The 19901-nt window shown below is 38.7% G+C and overlaps 1 protein-coding gene across 1 annotated transcript; it reads left to right on the top strand.

The window, feature by feature from the left end:
• The first annotated feature begins 17373 nt into the window (after window positions 1–17373).
• Window positions 17374–17976, top strand: LOC122093937. Its single transcript, XM_042664496.1, has one exon. It carries the CDS (start codon window positions 17374–17376, stop codon window positions 17974–17976), a length of 603 nt encoding a protein of 200 aa, XP_042520430.1.
• The last annotated feature ends 1925 nt before the right edge of the window (window positions 17977–19901 follow it).

Below are 19901 nucleotides of genomic sequence, written 5' to 3'. Positions count from 1 at the left end.
ATCCACGGAACCCCGAAGAAGAGCTAACCCAGTGATGATGGAAGCCATTAAGAAAGAGATCCTAAAGTGCTTGGATCATAGAATAATTTATCCTATTTCTGACAGCCAATGGGTAAGCCCAGTTCACGTAGTGCCTAAGAAGTCTGGTGTGACTGTAGTTCCTAATGCCAATAATGAGTTGATCCCTACCCGTGTCCAAACAGGATGGCATGTGTGCATTGACTACAGGAAGTTAAATGCGGTAACCTGGAAGGACCACTTCCCATTGCCATTCATTGACCAGATGTTAGAGAGGTTAGTTGGACATGAATACTATTGCTTTCTTGATGAATATTCCGGCTATAACCAAATCCCAATTGCTTTAGAGGACCAACATAAGACCACTTTTACATGCCCATATGGAACATTTGCTTACAGGCGTATGCCCTTTGGGCTTTGCAATGCCCCTGCTACGTTCCAACGATGCATGATGAGCATTTTTTCTGACATGGTCGAAAAATTCTTAGAAGTATTTATGGATGACTTTTCAATTCATGGGAATTCCTATTCTGAATGTCTTCATCATCTTTCCCTAATTTTGAAAAGGTGCATATCTAAGAATTTGGTTTTAAATTGGGAGAAATGCCATTTTATAGTTAAATCTGATATTGTTTTAAGCCATGTAATATCCAAGGAGGGAATTAAGGTAGATAGAGCCAAAGTGGATTTAATTGATAATTTACCACCTCCTCAATCTGTTAAGGATGTTCGGTCCTTTCTAGGGCATGTAGGTTTCTACAGAAGGTTTATTAAGAACTTTAGTTAGTTAGCCCGACCTCTCACCTCATTACTTGCCAAAGATCAAACTTTTGAGTTTTCCAAAGAATGCCTAGAATCCTTCAAACAACTTAAGAAGGAGTTAACCAATGCACCCATTGTTCAACCACCTGTTTGGACTGAACCTTTTGAATTGATGTGTGATGCTTCAGATTTTACCATAGGAGCAGTTTTGGGTCAAAGGATTACTAAGTTGCCCACTGTCATTTACTATGCTAGTAGGACCTTAAATGATGCACAACTCAATTATACAACCACTGAAAAAGAATTTTTAGCTGTTGTGTTTGCATTAGAAAAGTTTCGATCTTACTTAGTTGGTTCACATGTGGTGGTGTATACTGATCATTCTGCCCTCAGATACCTAGTTCAGAAGAAGGATGCCAAAGCTCGTCTCATTAGGTGGGTTTTACTTTTGCAAGAGTTTGATTTAGAAATTAGGGATAAGAAAAGAGTTGAAAACCTAGTTGCAGACCATTTATCCCGGCTTCCCAATTCCTTGACTGTTGATTCTCCAGTCAACGAGAACTTTCCAGATGAACAATTATTTGCAATGTCCAGTGAACCATGGTTTGCTGACATTGTCAACTTCTTAGTTTCAGGTGTGACTCCGGATCACTGGTCCACCCAAGATAAGTATAGGTTTCATTCCCAAGTTAAACACTTTTTCTGGGATGATCCTTATTTGTTTAAGATATGTCCAGATCAGATTATCCGACGATGTGTTCCTAATCATGAGAAACATTCCATTCTCTCTTTTTGTCATGATCATGCATGTGGTGGACACTTTGGACCTAAGAAGACTGCCGCAAAGGTTCTCCAATGCGGATTTTATTGGTCCACTCATTTTAGAGATGCTTTTGATTTTTGCAAGGCTTGCCCTGCCTCCCAGTCTTTTGGCCATATCAATAAAAGGAACATGATGCCCCTCAACCCTATTTTGGTAGTTGAGATCTTTGATGTATGGGACATCGATTTTATGGGACCATTCCCTAATTCCTTTGGGAATTTGTACATACTTTTGGCTGTTTATTATGTTTCTAAATGGATAGAGGCCATACCTTGTAAATCTAATGACCACAAAGTGGTGGTCCAGTTTCTCAAAGAGAACATTTTGTCCCGCTTTGGTGCACCACGTGCAATAATTAGTGATAGGGGTACTCATTTTTGTAATTGACCTTTTGAGACCTTAATGAAAAAGTATGGGATCACCCATAAGTTATCTACCCCTTATCACCCCCAAACTAGTGGCCAAGTGGAGGTGTCTAATAGGCAGATCAAACAAATATTGGAGAAAACTGTTAATCCCAACCGTAAGGATTGGTCCCTTAGCCTCATTGATGCCTTGTGGGCCCATCGTACTGCATTCAAGACTGACCTTGGCCAGTCTCCCTACCGTTTGGTGTATGGAAAAGCTTGTCACTTACCAGTTGAGTTGGAGCATAAGGCCTTTTGGGCCATTAAGAAGCTTAACTTTGATTTGTCTGATGCGGGAATTCATCGTAGGCTCCAACTATCTGAGTTGGAGGAACTTAGGAATGAAGCCTATGAAAGTTCTAGAATTTACAAGGAAAAGACCAAAGCTTTCCATGATAAACACATTCTGCGTAAATATTTTGCAATTGGTGATAAGGTCTTATTGTACAACTCTCGATTGTATCTTTTTCCTGGTAAGCTTAGATCCCGATGGGATGGCCCATTTATTGTTCATAATGTATATCCCCATGGGGCTGTGGAGATTTTGAATCCAGGAACAGGGGTAATTTCGAAGGTTAATGGTCAGCGTTTGAAACCGTTCCTCGAGTTTCCTACTACTAGTAGTGAAGAGGTCATGGATCTCCATGAACCTTTTTACACTGATGACTAACTTTTAATCAGGTATGACCCCCTTGCATTATCTTTGTTTTTAATTCTTTCCATGCATTGAGGACATTGCATGACTTAAGTGTGGGGGAGAGAAACCAGTTTTTGTTTTTTCTTTTTTTCACTTTGTTTTGTTTGTTTTTCTTTTTATTTTTGAGCTTGCTAAGGATGAAGTCCTACTTTGACTTTTGGGTAATGATCAGACCATTCGGTTGCTTGATATATGAAAATAAAAGTTTTGATTAAGGTACCCATTTTGAACGTATAGAAAACCCTGTTGAGAAGAAAGAAACAAGCATGTGTCTTGAGATGGGACTTTCTTTTGAAAAATAAGAGACCCCTATTTTATGGTGATGGACCATATGTAAGTTTGTGGGTTCCTTGTACTTTTGATTTGGAGTTGAGACATTCTTTTTAATTTGGCATGGGTTGACAAATGCACAATTTTAAATGAAATGTGAAATGTGGTATAAAGAAGAATAAGAGTTGATTCCCTTGGAACTAGACAGGGCATTGCGCCTCAGGAAGCGTGGTGTCTTGATCGAAATTCCTTGGGAGGAAACTTCTGAAGTAACTCTAGCATCACTGCCTTTGTGGACATATGCAAAAAGCGAAGCTACATAGTAACTTGGGTGTCTGGTGTTTGCTCCACCATGTCATTCAGGCCAAAAGTAGTGGAGTAGAATAGAGTTTATTAAGCAGAAAAAAAAAAGAGAAAAAAAAATGTGCAAATGTCATTATTGCTTGGTAACATGTTTGGTCAAAAACACTCCAACGCTTTAGTCATTGGTTCCCTATTTCTTCACAAGTGGTTTTGCCTTAAGATAAGGATGTTTTGGAAGAGACGAGGTGAGTTCCAAATTAGAAAATATGCTAGTGCCTGGAATTGATAAAGGGTAATAAAAGTTCAAGTGTGGGGTCCCTTGTAAGAGAAATTATCTTTGCTCCGGATCGGTATGAGCCTTACCTTTAGCCAAATTTGGGATTTGTTTATTTTGAATTTTGGGTGTATATTCACTGCAAACACCCACGAGACACAACTCGTCCACTAGGGGTGACCTAGGGGTTTCAAGGCTTGTTGCACATGCTAAGTGCAACCGTGATTCCTACGAAAGTGAGTTAGGTTTTTTTGTCTTTATTCTTTTTCTTTTTATTTTGCTCGAGGACTAGCAAAGTCTAAGTGTGGGGGAATTCTGATGAGCACATTTATGTGTGAAATCTATGGTAGTAAAACATGCATTTTACATATTTAGAATGGAGCTACCTTGGGTTTTACTCGCTTTTTACAGGTTTTGTATTTTCAAGGCCTTAAGGACTATCAGGCGCTATATCTTCAATTTTACACGTAAAGAGGTCCTATTTCTTTCATGGTTACGAAGAGAACGAAATTCTGAGCAAGATGGACGTGTTCAATTAAAAGTACACATTCGTTTGGTCACCCGTACAAATGATTATTCTTTTCGAGCCAAAAAAAGAATAATGGATCAGAACTGAACCGAGATGCAGAACCAGCCCGTTTGCAATTGTCCCAGAGGTACAAGGAATACTCCAAATGCCAACAAGGATCGATGGATCACATCCTTAAGTGATTAAAGATTTGTATTTGGTAACAACAATTACCTAGTGTAGTTGGTGAGCTATGGTGTACAAAATTCCCTTGCTCACCAAGAGATCTCAAGTTCGAATCTCATGGTTTTTTTTTTAGAGAATTTTGTTGAAGATTTCCTGCTTTTCACTCACTTAAAGCACTAAGGGCATGGAGGGGATTTCCACATCAAATTAGAAGCAAGGAAAATCGTGGAAGCAAAAAGAGAAGAAAAAAAAAAGGAAAGAGAAAAAAAGGGGAGAAACAAAGATTGTCCAAATCTTCTCTCTCCTCCACATCATCATCCACCAAAAGATTGTCCAAATCACATAAAGCAAGAAGGAAGAAAATCGTCCCTAGGAGAGAGAAAAAGAAGAAAAATAAATTAGAAAAAAAGGAAAGAAAATAAGAAAAAAATTATAAGAAATTTATTTCTCTCTTCTCTCTCCTCCACCTTAGCACTTTTGGTCTCAAAAGATCTCACAATCAATTGTGGGTTTCTCTCTTTTAGGAAAGAGAAATTTGTTACCCTACCTCCCCATTCCCTATAAATACAACTCATGTAAGAGGAGGGGAGACAATTCATTATTCTTCTAGTTTTTTTTTTAGTTGCTCTCTCTTTCTCTTGCTATCTCTTTAGTTTTAGTTCTTCTTTATCTTTTCTTTAATCACTTTTGTAATAGTTTTTTTTTTTATTTCAATTAATGTAAGCACTATTTTATTTTTATTCAGCCCTTTTATGTTTATGATTTATGCAATTGAGTTGTAATTTTTTAAGTTATAGTTCTAGGCTTAGATCTAGGTGACAAGATCACGAGCTGTGGAGCAATTTTTTTTTCAAGTTCAAGCATTGATTCAAGTAAGTAGGTTCCTTCAGTAGTCTCCTCTCCCCCCTCTCATTCCCTCTTATGACTACCCTTTCTTTCTTAATTTAGGATTTTTATTTTTGGTCGTTACATTATTGCTATCCCTTTCCCCCAAGGTTCATAGCTAGTGTATGTGTTGGCTTTGCCCCTCCTAGCCATAGAACCATCAATTTATTATTTTTATTTTAATTGTCTCCCTTTCCCTAAAGCCAAGTAGAGAAACCCTTGTAAGAGTGACTCTCTGGTCAAGTAGGGAAGCTCATATTATGATGCATCCCTCGGGCTAAGTAGAGAAACCTACTTGTGAGTCTCTCTCTAGCTTTATCCCCTTTATTTTACTTTATTTTTATTTCAGTATTTTTTTCCTTTATTTATTATTATTTTTTTTAATTGCGTGGGTTGTTTATTTTCAGTTATTTATTTATTTAATTTTAATTGCGTGGCTTGCGTCTTTAAATTCTTAGATGACGAATGGTTAGGACGTTATTTTAGATACGTATGTTTAGGACGGTAATTAGAATTAGATCACAACCATTAATCGGTTCACTTTCGCATTATTAAAAGAAATAAAAAAATAAAGTGGCTGCTCTCTCTGTGTTCGACCCATAGCTACACTGATTTGTACGCTTGCGGTTACATTTTAAATTTCAAACACAACCACTGTGCGTATGTCGCATCGTGAGATTGTACATCATACTTTGATTCTTTTGGGTATAAATGTAGATTGTATATTTTTTTGAGATTATATTATATGTCCGGATGAATGTAACAGAATAACTCGGTTATTGCTATTATATTATCATTAGACGTTTCCCTATTTTATTTGTAATTCTGTTACTATACTTTGATTCCCCTGCTTATGTTGGTTTGTGATGTGAGATTGTGAAAATGTTAAGGTACTACTATCAGAGATCTTAGTAGATTTGTAAGATAGGTATGTGTCTTATTCACACCGTCAGTATTCCTAATGGTAAGTTAGGTTTACTGGAATTGGGGTGTGATACATATAGTAACAGTGAATATTTAAATGATGAAACTAACCAATATAGAGATGCAAGATGGGTGTCTGCGCAAAAAGCATTGTGGAGAATTTTTTAATTCAACTTAAATGAAATGTTCTCATATGTTATCAATTTACAATTGCACCTACCCAATAAGCAAATGATATGGTACTGCATAAAATAGGATTTACTTTTTTTTTGCTAAAGATCAGCTAAGAATATTATTAGAAAAGAATGAATGCAATACATAATGATACCATAGAAGAAAGAAATTTAGATTGCAGTCCACCTTCGGTATGGCCATCAGTAAACTAACAATCTAAATCAACTAGCAGAGAAAATAAAAAATAAATCAGTTGAATCTAAATCTCGGACGGTCTTAAGCATCCCAACTAAGATTCTCCAAAGAAAAACGAAGAGGATTCATCCAAGTCATTGAGGTTCTCGTTGCCGCTACATGATTTGCTAAACCATCTGCAACTGAATTTGCTTCCCGAAAATTATGAGTAATTCTCTATGAGATTCGATCTAGATAACTTTTGTAGTGGAGCCATCTTTGTTGGAAACACCATGGGATGTTACCATTCCTAATGCACTGAATCGTGGCTTCTGAATCCCCTTCCACCCAAATAACATCCAAATTCATGTTCATTTCCAATTTGATTCCTTCAATGAACGTAGCAAACTCTGCTCAAAAGTTGGTAGCAATACCTTCATAAATTGCAAAGCATCAAAGAGGACTTCCCGAATGATTCCTTAGGACACCACCCACTCCCGAATGACCTAGATTACCCTTAGAACATCCATCAAAATTGATCTTAATACAACCCTTTTCTGGGCGAGCCCAACGAACTTTAGAAATACCTTTATAGGGTTGTGAAGAACAAGAAAGTCATAACTTCCTGGATAAGAAAAGGTCAGACATAGATCTTATGTGAATCTTATTACAAGAAGAAAAATCCTTGAATCTCATTCACAATAGCTCGAATCACCATCTTCACATCTCTACAAATATTCTCGAACCTATGCAGATTCCTCTCCCTCCAGAGATGATAAGGGATAATGATAGCTGCTACCTGCCAAACAGATTTAATTGGGAGTGCCTTCCTTTTCCACCAAGAGAAAAGTTCTTGAATGGAAGGGAAACCAGACCACCTAAGATCAAAAAAATTTAAGAAGCCCAACCACACCTATTGCGAGAAATTGCAATTAAGGAAAATATGATTTAAAGTCTCACCATTAGCATAACATAAGTTGCACCGAGATGCCAAAGGCACAACTCTTTTGCACACCTTCTTATCTGTTGGAAGACCTCCATGGATGAGATGCCATACAAAAGAAGAGCTTCTAGGCGATAGGCCCTTTGACCAGACCATATTAGCCCATTGAACAATAGTGGATTTCTGACGAAGTCCTTCCCAAGCCGACCTCACAGTAAAATTACCCGATTGGGAGAGAGACCACACCCTCCTATCCTCTGCATTGATCGAAGGTAATAGGTAACCATGAGCTTTTTCAAAGACAATCTGCATGATCAATGACTGAACTTTTGGAAAGCATCACCTTCCACCATCTATGAAATTAGATACAGGTGCCAATAGAGATGACACAAGCTGAGGATCAATAGAAATGATATGAGAAATAGGATCATCATATAACCACTTATCCCTCCAAAAAATAATATTTCTACTATTACCAACCAAACATCTCTCATAGAGGTTCACAAAATCCCAAACCTTCTTTATGCCCGACAATATGGAAGAAGAGATTGGAGAAGACTTTAGAAGACCATTGCCTATCAGAAATCGACCTCCCAAGAAAGCAGTGAACTGAGAGCTATCATTCTTTACATACCAACATAATTTGGCAAGTAAAGCCGGATTTAAATCCTTCAGTCTTCGAACACCAAGGCCCTCTTCCCTCTCAGGCTTACATAACACATCCCACCTTATAGTAACAACCTTAGAGTTCTCAGCTTCACCACTCCAAATAAAATTCCTAATTCATCTCTCCATATTAGAGATAGCAGAGGCTGTCCAGAGACAAACTGAGAAATTATGAATTGGAATGCTGCACATCATAGATTTAACCAGCTCAATTCTTCCAGCCATAGAGAGAAGCTCACCCTTCCAGCCTGCGAATCTCGATTTGAATTTATCCACCAAAGGGATAATATGGTTCTTTCTCACTCTTCCTTTAAAGATATCCACACCAAGATATCGGGTTGGGAAGCTACATTTAAGGATGTTCAGAATATCCTTAATTTTCCTCTTTCTAGGAGCTGTAAAATTTCCTAGAAAATCTTAGAGTTGTCTAAATTAATCATTTGATCATAATAAGATTGATAATGATCTAGAAGATATTTCAGCTTGCGAATACCTCTTCTATCAACCTTCAAAAAAATCAATATATCATCTGCGTATAACAAATGGGAAGGAGTGGCGATATTCCTCAGACCAGATAAAGGTTTAATCAACCTCTTATCAATAAGATCTCTAATACCACGACACAACGCCTCCTTTGCAATGATAAAAAGAAGAGGAGATAAAGGGTCCCCTTGTCACAACCCTCGCTCAACTCTGAAGAAACCTACCTGCCCACCATTGATTAGGACTGAGAGCTTGGTTGATTTGAGAATTTGGTGAACATGGTCAATCCAAACTTGGGCGAATCCAAATTTGCGAAGAACATCAAACAGAAAATTCCAATCAAGCATATCAAAATCCTTTTGAATATCCAACTTTAAACCCAGGCTACCTCCAAAAGGTTTAACATGCATCTGTAGACACCTAATTTTGTCACCCCCCGGTGATGATGACACAAGAAGAATTACATGTTGGACATTTTAGACTTGGAGAATTTTCAAGCTTAGAGTAGAAAATGACCATTTTTTTTCTCTATAAACATTCAAGAGCAAATGTTTTCAAAAAAATGGAATTTGATGTTGTGGATTATTGTCGTTTGTCCCCTCAAGTCAGACATTACACTTTGATGCAAAAACTATGCGAATCAACGCCCGATTCTCTCTTTCACTATATGATCTGGGCCCCTAATTTATGTATATTTTCATAAAGATTTCTGATCGAGACTACAATCGTGTCTCACATCATTGGATAGTACTCGGATTGGGCTTTCCAATGACATACTACACGTCGAATTCTGACTAACGGTTTGAAAAATATGACCCTCAAAAATTGACTCCAAAGTTCGGTATCAGATTCCATTCCGAGCAACCAAGGAGTGCCACATGGCACCCAAACCCTTTTGTCCAAAAGCAAGCCTTTTTAGCCAATTCTCTCTAGTTTTTTAATCCCACATCGGAAATAAGAGAGAATTGTCTCAAGTCCCAAGGCTATAAGTATAGCCCTTCCTCTCTTCCAAAAGGGCAGAAAAATTAGGAATTTGGGAGAGAGGATGGCCCCATCAAGATTTTGGCTAACTTCTTCCCTCTAAAATCAAATATTCTCTACGTCTAAAAGTTTAACACATTAATCCTTCATTGAGCTGGGAGACCTAGTCCGGTTCGGTTCGGTTCGATTTGAGGCTTGAAGCATAAGGGTTATCTCCCCTTGTTTCTTGATTAAAGCCGGGATTAAGGTATTTTTCTTCTCCTAATTGTAATTTAGAATTAGTTTATCTAATTTAATAGATTAGGTTCTAATTTATTAATAATTGGTTCATTTAGATTAATTAGGTTTAATTAGTTTCAATTCGGTTTAATGTGATTTATTATATATAAATTGGTTTATTCCGATTCAATTAAGTGTATTTAGGTTTAATTGGTTTATTTAGATTAATTAGGTTTAATTAGATTTAATTTGGTTTAGTATGGTTTATTAAATGTGAATTAGTTGATTCCGGTTCAATTGGCTTTATCTTGTTTTAATTGGGTTCAACATAGTTTGATTTTGGTCATTGGGTCCAATCCATTGTTTTTGCTAATTCGGTTATTTTTTTTTTTTCATTTTAATTTGTTTTGCTTTCTTTTATTGTTATATCTTTATTCAATGGTTTTATTTGTGGCTTAATATACTCACTTAATAAGTAGGTTTGATTTGATTTATTTTTTATTTATTTTTGTTCTTTAGACATAAACCCTTAGATTAGGATTTCAAGCCCTAATCTCTTCTCCCATCTCTTCTTCCTTTCTTTCTTCTTTTCCCTGTAGCAGAAAATCAGCCGCCTCCCTCCTCTTCTNTTTTTTTTTTTTTTTTAGTTATTCTATCTCTTTCTCTAACTCTAGTTCTAGGTTTATGCTTTAAACACTTTTGTAAATTCTTTTTATTCAATTAATGCAATCATTTTTGTTTTTGATTCAGTTTTTTATTTTTATTGTTTAAGCAATTGAAATTGTAATTTTCAAGTTCTAGTTCTAGGCTTAGTTCTAGGTGACAAGAACAAGCTATGAAACATGTCTTTCAAGTTCCATTTTTTTTTTTCTTTAGATTTGTTTTCTTTAGTACTAGAAATTTCAGATTTGGTTTATTCCAGATCTGGTTTTTAGTATTGGTAGTATCTCAAATCGATCAAGTTTTCAGTTCAAGGGTTAAAGTTCAAGTAAGTAGGCTCCCTCAATAGTCTTCTCTCCCCCCTTTCATTCCCTCTTCTGACTACCCTTTCTTTCTTAATTTAGGATTTTAATTTCAATCGTTACATTATTGCTATCCCTTTCCCCAAAGTTCATGGCTAGTGTATGTGTTGGCTTTGCCCCTCCTAGCCATAGAACCATTAATTTATTATTTTTATTTTAATTGTCTCCCTTTCCCTAAAGCCAAGTAGAGTTATCCTTGTAAGAGTGACTCTCTGGTCAAGTAGGGAAGCTCATATTATGATGCATCCCTCGGGCTAAGTAGAGAAACCTACTTGTGAGTCTCTCTCTAGCTTTATCCCCTTTCTTTTACTTTAATTTTTATTTCAGTATTTTTTTCCTTTATTTTTTTTTAATTGTGTGGGTTGTTTATTTTTTGTTATTAATTTATTTAATTTTAATTGCGTAACTTGCGTCTTTAAATTCTTAGATGACGAATGGTTAGGACGTTATTCTAGATACATATGTTTAGGACGGTAGTTAGAATTAGATCACAACCATTAATAGGTTCACTTTCGCATTATTAAAAGAAAAAAAAAAATAAAGTGGCTGCTCTCCCTGAGTTCGACCCGTAGCTACACTGATCCGTACGCTTGTGGTTACATTTAAAATCTCAAACAAAGACAAATGCAAAGACAATAACTTTCAAGTGGGTGTGGCTATCGGGATTTATTTTAGTTCCTTTCTTTGTCTGGCTAGAGAGGAATTCAAGATTTCATGATGTGATTCATAGATCTGTCGAGCAATGCTTTGCGATGGTTCAAAATGAAATAAGTTCACAATCTTCTAGCATTTCAGGGAAGAACTTATCTATTTCAGATCTAATCTGTGTTAGAAGCTTTGGGGTTTAGATTTTAAATCGAAAGTCTCGGGAACTATTTGAAAATTTTTGGTGTGCTCTAGAGGAGGATTGGATAAAAGTGAACATTGATGGTTGCTCGCTTCGAAAACCAGGCAGGGCGGGTATAGGTGGAGTGTTTCGTAATAAAAACTCCGAGGTTATAACAAATTTGAGAATGTCGATTGGAGTAAAAACCAAATTTAAAGCTAAATTTCTGGCAATGATAGAAGGCTTGAAGCAGGCAAAAATCATGAAATTTCAGTGTATATGGGTTGAATGTGATTCTGTCGCTATGGTTTTATTGCTTTCAAAGGGGATAGTGCCATGGTTTTGTCATCAGCTGTGGTGTGGTTTGCTTCCATTCCTGAATTCAATTTTACGGAAGATTTTTCATTGTTACAGGGGAAGCAAATTCAGTTACAAACTTCTTGCTAAAATGGTGGGAAAAAATTATGTTTCCACTCATATTCTTTCTTGGCCAGCTATTGTCACAATGGATCTGGAAATGGATGCAATAAGACATCCTCGCTATCATTTGGTATAAGGTTTTCTGTATTCAGCTTGGCTTTATGGGGTTTTAGGCTCTCTTCCCTACTGATGGCAATGCCGAAGGTGGGGATTTTGGAGCTCTCTTTAGTCTTTGTGGGCACATCCTTTTTGTGCGTGGATTCTATTTTTCATTTATATCTTGTATATTTCTTCTCATTCAATTTTTAGTACTAGTGATATTCTAGCAAAAAAAAACAAAAATAGTTATTGCAGTGGAGATGAATAGTGTAAGAAAGTGAAAGGTTGATGTATTTATAAAAGTTTTAATAATATACTGCTTATTGTAGTGGGATCCAAAAAAAAAAGTGTAGCGACATATATGATAAGATAATGTGATTGAATCTGGGGATCCTGAAGAATGTCTCGAGACTTGGTAGGGACTGGCACGGTGGCTGTGGAAGAAGACGATGGTAGAGTTAGGGAGGATCTGGATCGTGGACCTGATGTTCCTCAACCTGTGGCAAATCAGGAGGCTGCTGGTCTAAGGCAATCATAGGCAAATGCCTTGGGAAATACTTCTTGGCTGGCCATTGATTCCCTTCCTGAACCTATTCAGGCTGGGAATATTTGGCGTATTGTGATCCCTCAAAAAGATTATGAATCAAAGAGGCAGAACTTCAGGTTTGCCTTAATCGGTCGGGTAAATTTTCGTCTGATTTCTTTGGATACATTAAGGGTGGAAGCTCGGGAAAAGTGGAATCTTAGCCAAGGGGTGACTATGCATCATGTTATCTTCCAGTTCCAGTGCGAGGGAGACAACGCAGCAGTTTGGCGGAGGAGTCTGCTCAGAGTTGGAGATCAGTTGATTCGCTTTCAGCATTGGAAGCCTGATTTTAATATTCATGAGAAACAAACCTTCACAAAGTTAGTTTCGGTTCGTTTTCCAGATCTCCCTCTGGAATATTGGCACGAAAATGTGCTGCTATCGATTGCCAAGGCAGTGGGCCGCCCTGTGGCTTTGGATAGGCATACAAGACAAGGTCTTCTAGGTTATTTTGCTAGGGTCTTGGTGGAGATAGACATCTCAGATCTGGCTATGTGGGTCGATGAAGTTCAAGTGGAGAGGTTTGAACCAGGACCGTCCAGGGTGCATGGATTCCGCCAGAAGGTCATTTATGAAGAAAATGTGGGTCGCTGTGGTTATTGTAAGCGCTTTGGCCATCAGATTTCTTCTTGTAGGCAGAAAAAATTGGAAGATGAGAGGCAGTGCGCAGCGGACAATACTGCAAAGGTTCCTGGAGCTGTGTATGAGGAAGTTGGAGTTAACTCAGAGGGGATTAACTCGGTGGGTGATGCACAATCTGGGAGGAGATCTGAGTCACATCAGCCTAATGAGGTAGCTTCCATTGCGCCATTATCTCCTCCATTAAATCAGCTAAATGTGGAAGTCTCCAACCCAGCGTCAATCTCTCCTATTTCAAATTCTCAAAACGGATTAGTGGAAGGGGGTGGAATCCAAATTGTCTTGGAAACTACCAATTTGGTTTCTACCGTTTTAGGAAAGGATAAGGAGAGGGTTGAGGTGGAAAGTGGGGAGGAATATGGGTCGGTGGATGGATCTGGATATGGATCAGATCCAAACCCAATAGAGCCTCAGGAATGCCAAGTGGATAATCTGGATCTGGCTGATTTTCATACGATGGTGGAGGCAGCCGTTCCAGAGAATGTTCATGAGGAAGATGTTACAATTTCAGAGGTGCGGTATCCATCTTGGAGGAGAGTGGGTCGTGGCCAAGGGGGAGGTGCTCAGCGCCAAGCACTGCCCGATGTAAGGGAGGACCACGTGGTCTCTTCCTTACCGTTGGTGGAATGTTCACGGGGGATGGTTTCTGTGCTTCATTCCAAAATGGGTGTGGTGGATAAGGCGGTTGTGGTGCGAGAAAAGGAGGTTGGTGGTGCACCAAAGGGAAGGAAGTAGAAGAAAAAATTTGTAGGTCAGACCAAGAAGTCTGGCAAGGGTCACCCATCAAAATAGTGATTACTGCGGGTCCTTTACTGGAATATTCGGGGCGTAAGGAAGGCTGCTGGTACTGAAGCCTTACGTTCGATGTTGAGGGAGCACGCTCCTGATGTAGTTTGCTTGGCTGAACCAATGGTTCAGGTATGCCAGTTTCCAGCTCTATTTTTCAGTAAGATGGGTTATGCAGTAGATTTTTTTTCTAATGTTAGACATGATAAAGTCCCAAATTTATGGGTAATTTGGAAGAATGGGATTCAACGTCTATAGTAGCTGCGATGTCAGAGCAGCATATTTCTGTTGAATTTGAATGGTCTAGAAGCAGGGTGGGGATGTCTTTTGTTCATGCCAGCTCTTTCAAGGCTATTCGTCGTCAATTGTGGCTGGATTTGGAGTTGCAGGTCTCTGCTTTGATTCCCTAGTCAGCGATTGGGGATTTTAATGCAACTTTGGCATCTCATGAGAAGAGAGGTCCTGGTTCTTTTAATTTGAGATCAATGGCGGAGTTCCAGGCTATGCTTGATGCATGTTTATTGCTTCCGGTTCCTTTAAAGGGCAAAAAGTATACATGGACGAATAATCGGAGGAGGGGAAATGTGGCTGCAGTGCTGGATCGCAGTTTTTGTAATGAAAAATGGCTTGATATCTTTAAGAATATTAAGCAAAGGGTTCTATTGTCGTCAGTGTCTGACCATGCGCCTTTGTTAATTGTGTCTGACTCTATCCCGAAGCCTCATAATATCTCATTTTGGTTTCATGGATTCTGGATGGATGATGTTAGTTTTCGCTCTATGGTGGAGGAGGTGTGGAATGTGCAAGTAGGGGGGGATACTAATTTTGTTCTAGCTCAAAAGTTAAAGCGGGTTAAGGAAAAGTTAAAGGCCTGGGCGAAAGTGACTTTCCCCAACCTAAATCCAGAGGTGGATAAGGCTAAATAGGAATTAAAGAAGGTTCAGGATGAGATAGAGGAGGTGGGAATGACGGATGCTTTGTTTAGCAAGGAGGCTGATGCAAAAACAGTATTATTGAAGGCAAATCAGGTACAAGAAAAACTTTGGTCTGAAAAAGCTAAATTGAGGTGGGCAAAAAATCAAATAACCTCTCTCAAAAAGGACGGTTCATGGGCCTCAGATTACCAGGGTAATTCTTCTTATATTTCTGATTTTTTTTTACAAGTTTCATGAAGCATCTCCTATCACTGTTCACAATGATCTGCTGGATTGTATTCCAAAGGTTTTGGGTGAGGATGATGTGAAAGGTTAGTAAGTTGTCCCAGATAGGGATGAAATAAAAATGGCTGTTTGGGATCTAGATCCTACTAGTCCGCCAGGCCCTGACGGTTTCCCAAGCTGTTTCTTTAGGAAATCCTAGGATTTTGTCGAAGGTGATTTTTGTAAGGCTGTGGAGCATTTTTTTTGTGTTTGGGAAGCTGCCTAAAGGAATAAACAATTGCTTTATTTCCTTGATCCCAAAAGTGGAGGGTGCTTCTTCCTTAGATAGATTTCGTCCTATCTGTATGAGAAATTTTTTTTGTAAAGTCTTAACAAAAATTATGTCTTCAAGACTTCTTACATTGCTGCCTAGATTGATATCAAAAGAACAGGAAGCTTTCTAGAAGGGGAAAATAATCTCAGCAAATATCAGTTTGGCCTCTGAATTATCAAATCTGTTGTCTTCAACGGTTAGGGGTGGTGGTATGGGGCTGAAGTTGGATGTGCAGAAAGCCTATGATTCGCTGGCTTGAGATTTCTTATTTGCAAACCTGGAGAAATTTGGTTTCTCATTAGTGTGGATTTGTTGGATTCATCATCTTTTGATTTCTTCTAGAATTTCAGTTTTGGTGAATGGAGGTCCTGTGGGTTTCTTTGAGGTCAGAAGGGGCTTGTGACAGGGCGATCCTTTATCCACCATTTTATTTATTTTGGTGGAAGTGGTGCTTTGTAGAGGGCTCAAACGTTTGGTGACTGATGGGCTGATTAAGCTTCTTCCAGGTCCTCAAGGTGTGTCTACTCCTTCCCATTTATTATTTGCAGATGATATTTTTATTTTCATGAATGCTTCTGCTAAGTATATGAGAAATATTCAGGCTTTTCTAGTTAAATATCAAGCTTTTTCTGACCATAAATTTAATCTTGAGAAAAGCAGTTTGTTTTTTGGAAGTGTGGCTATTCACAGGAAGCATTTTATAAGTGAATATTTGGGAATTCAGTCAACGAGGCTACCTACCAAATATTTGGGAGTAGAACTCTTCAAGGGGATAGTAAAAAGAGATCACATGTTGCCTCTGATGGATAAAATAAAGAAAAGGTTGTCGGGTTGGAAAGGAAGTCTCCTCTCTATGGCAGGAAGGGTGGAACTTGTGAGATCGGTTATTTCAAGTGTCCCAATTCATAATTTTGGGATTTATTGTTGACCAGAGAGCTCTATCAAGTTGGTGGAAAGATGGATGCGCAATTTCATTTGGTCAGGAGATTTGGAGAAAGGGAAGAAGATAGTGGTAAAGTGGGAAGATGTTTGTAAACCATTGAGGGAGGGTGGTTTAGGTATAAGGAGGTTACGAGATGTGAATTTTGCATGTTTGTCTAAACTTGTATGGCAGATTAAACATGAAAATTCTCTAAGGAGTTCCTTTCTCCATGCCCGCTTCCTGAAAGGTGATGGATCTTTGAAATCTGGTCATATTTCCTCTTCGATATGGCTAGGTCTTAAGAAGGTCTGGAGGTGGGTTGAGTCTCATGAGCAGTGGACAGTCGGCGATGGTCAGAAGATAAATTTCTGGAGAGATAGCTGGTTGGGCAACAAGTCCACAGAAGCTCTATCAGGGTTATAGTCTGGTGCCTTTGATTTGATGCAAGCTAAGGTTTCAAACTTCATTAGCCAAGGTGTGTGGAATTTCCCCCCTGTTGAATCTGCCTTTATGGAAAATGTAATAGCCCAACCAAATGGATGAGTCACTGACTTGGAGGACAAATGCTTTTGGGGTTTAACTTCATCAGGTGTTTTTACTATCAAATCAGCTTGGGAGATGGTTAGAAGGGAATCGTCAAGGGTTGGGTGGTTTTCCTTGGTTTGGAATTCATATCTCCAACTTAGGCAAGCTATTTTTGGTTGGAGATTGATGAAAGGAAAATTGCCTACAGATGATAATGTTAAAAAGAGGGGTGGCTTTGGTGTCGTAGTGTGATCTCTGTGGTCAAGCGGAGGAGTCCAGAATTCATTCTTTCTTTGAATGTTCCTATGCGACCTCTCTATGGAAAAAAATTTGTGGATGTTTTGGGATTAATTGGCCTATATTTTAAGATGTAGACAAATGGACTGCTTGGTGGAAGGCTTAGGCAAAGACGGTTTCATTCAAGGGCGTGTGGATGAAGGGGTTTGCTCTGTTCCTTATTTTGTTTGGATGGAGAGAAATGGTAGAAGATACGATGGAGTGTATAATTTAGTGGAGCACTGTTTTGTTTTGCTGAGAAGTGAAATAAGTGCTCAATCTCTAATTCATACAGGTTCTGCCATTTCCATTTCGGATTTGCTGTGTGCTAGAAGACTTGGTTTTTCAGGGGTGAGGAGTAGACCTCGGGAAACCTTTCACATTTTCTGGTGTCCTTCCGAGGTGGGCTGGGTTAAACTCAATACTGATGGCTGTTCAATTAGAAATCCAGGGAAGTCAGGAGCAGGGGGTGTGATTAGGAATGATAAGGCTGAGATGATCTTAAATTTCAGAAGCTTCTTAGGTGTTCGTACAAACTTTGAGGCGGAATTCATGACACTTATGATTGGGATTGAGATTGCAATTCATCTGAATATGCAGCGAATCTGGATAGAGTGTGACTCAGTTGTGGTTGTAACCCTCTTTCTGAAAAGAAGGCCTCCTTGGATAGCTCGTCAGAGATGGCAGAATTGCAGCTCTGATTAAAATGGATCTCGATATGGATGCATCTGGGCATCCGAGATCTAGATTTTGCTAGTTTGATTATTTGCCTTAGATTTTGTGGTTGATAAGTGCGTTTGCCTTGTTCTGCTGATGGCAATGCCGTAGGTGGAACTTGTGCAATCCCTTCTTGACAAAGTGAGAGGTGGGTGATTCTTCTCTCCCTCTTTTGCTGTACATTACTTATTTTTTCTTTTTTATTTAATATACATGAATTTCTAGCGAAAAAAAGAATAGTGTAAGAAAATTGTCAAAACTTTCCCAAAAGACTGATAGTTAAGATGTTTTGGATGCTAGGTTTGAAAAGTGGCTAGGAAATTTTTGGCCATCAAACTTTTCTGTTTATTGCTTGTGTTTTTTCATTCTACACTTCTGAAAATCTCAACGATCTTGGTGGGATTCTTATAGGGAAGACAACAAAAAGTTACATTAATCTCTCTCCCTTTCTCTCTCCCTCGCAAATGTGTGTGTTGAAATTGGCACAACAATGACAAAATTAGCAACCCAATCTGAGTCTTGCCTATATAACATAATATCAACTTCTTTGTGTAAGAAGAGGGAAAACCTTTCAAATAACAATAACATTAGAGCCTCTGGAAGTTGTAATCATAGATGGATGCAAATAGAGACCTTCTTTACAATCATTTTCTCCGCTACCAAATGATCATAGATTAGATCCTTCTTGTTAAAATCACAAGGAGGAAGACACCCGTTAAATTAGTCAATTATCAACAGTGTAATAGGGCTCATTAAAAGTTTAGGAAAGTTGGGAAAATAGACTTGCAAGAAGAGGGAAAAAAAAAAGGAGCGGGAGGGGGGGGTGTCAAGAGAATTTGTTGGTCAAATAGCAATGGGAAGCAGAAGGGGGAAGGGGAAGGGGAAGGGGAAGGGGAAAGGGGTGGACCGTTGAAAGGGAAAAAATGATGAAATTAGATGTCATGGAAAGTTATGAATGGGGATCTTCTCACGACCACTGATTGCTCAGGCCTTGCCCATAGCTACCTGGGTGATTGGCACGTATCCAAGCAGTCATCCAACGGATCTGGGCATGGTGTCTCTGTTCTGGTCGATAGAAGCACAACCATTGAATCACCACTTTGAGACATGTTGATCGCCCAGATAGCTATGGGCAGACCTGGGCGATCAATGCTCAAGAGAAAATCCTGATCCAAAAGTTATACACACAAAGAAAGAGAGAGAGAGAGACCATATGAGAATCTTTACCTTAGGCGACCAGACAGAGGGGCCAATGGAGAAGAGAAATGAGAATGAACTAGTGAACCAATGGAGTGGACTTCCATTTTCTTGTGTTCTTCAACTCCTCCCTATGCATTTTTCTTCCCAAGAAAAAGGCCAGCCAAACAGTCAATGGAGGTGGCAATGTGTAACTCTCATCCCATGCTATTATCTCGGTCATTCATCCCTCTACTCAATCCCCCAACTTATTACCTCCACATTCCCCATTCCCCAACAAACGAGGCCCAAATCAATGGGTCCAGAGAAGATTTTACATTGATATTGTTTACAATATTTATGGGAAAATACGTCCTTTTGTAATGGTTTTATATCATCATGTCAGTTAGTGTCATGGGTTTGGTAAGTCGATCTTTCCTCGTTACTGTCGAATCGGTTGATTGTGATTTCGTGTCGGTATGTTCCACTATAGTCTGTTGGTCTTACGAAAGTGCTGCTTGTCGTATAAGGGCTTCGGCCTGGGGCTATGATCACTATAATGGAGCACCATTTTTAAAAGGAAAAAAAAAAGTTATCATAAGTCAACTCAAACAGCTCAAAATCGATCGAAAAACCTAACTGATAAACCGAAAGGAATGCTTTGTCTGGTGCTTTGGATTCCGGCGTTTTTAAAAATTGGCACAAAACTGAAATCGATCGAACCAACCATTAAGACC

This window comes from Macadamia integrifolia, chromosome 11 (genome assembly GCF_013358625.1).
Source record: "Macadamia integrifolia cultivar HAES 741 chromosome 11, SCU_Mint_v3, whole genome shotgun sequence".
NCBI classification, from domain to species: Eukaryota; Viridiplantae; Streptophyta; class Magnoliopsida; order Proteales; family Proteaceae; genus Macadamia; species Macadamia integrifolia.
Note: the sequence above shows the minus strand (reverse complement) of the source record. Positions and strands in the feature narration are given on the sequence as shown.

What these genes read in the sequence shown, in the direction of transcription:
- LOC122093937 (XM_042664496.1), top strand. Translation starts at nt 17,374, where the DNA reads ATGGACTGCTTGGTGGAAGGCTTAGGCAAAGACGGTTTCATTCAAGGG.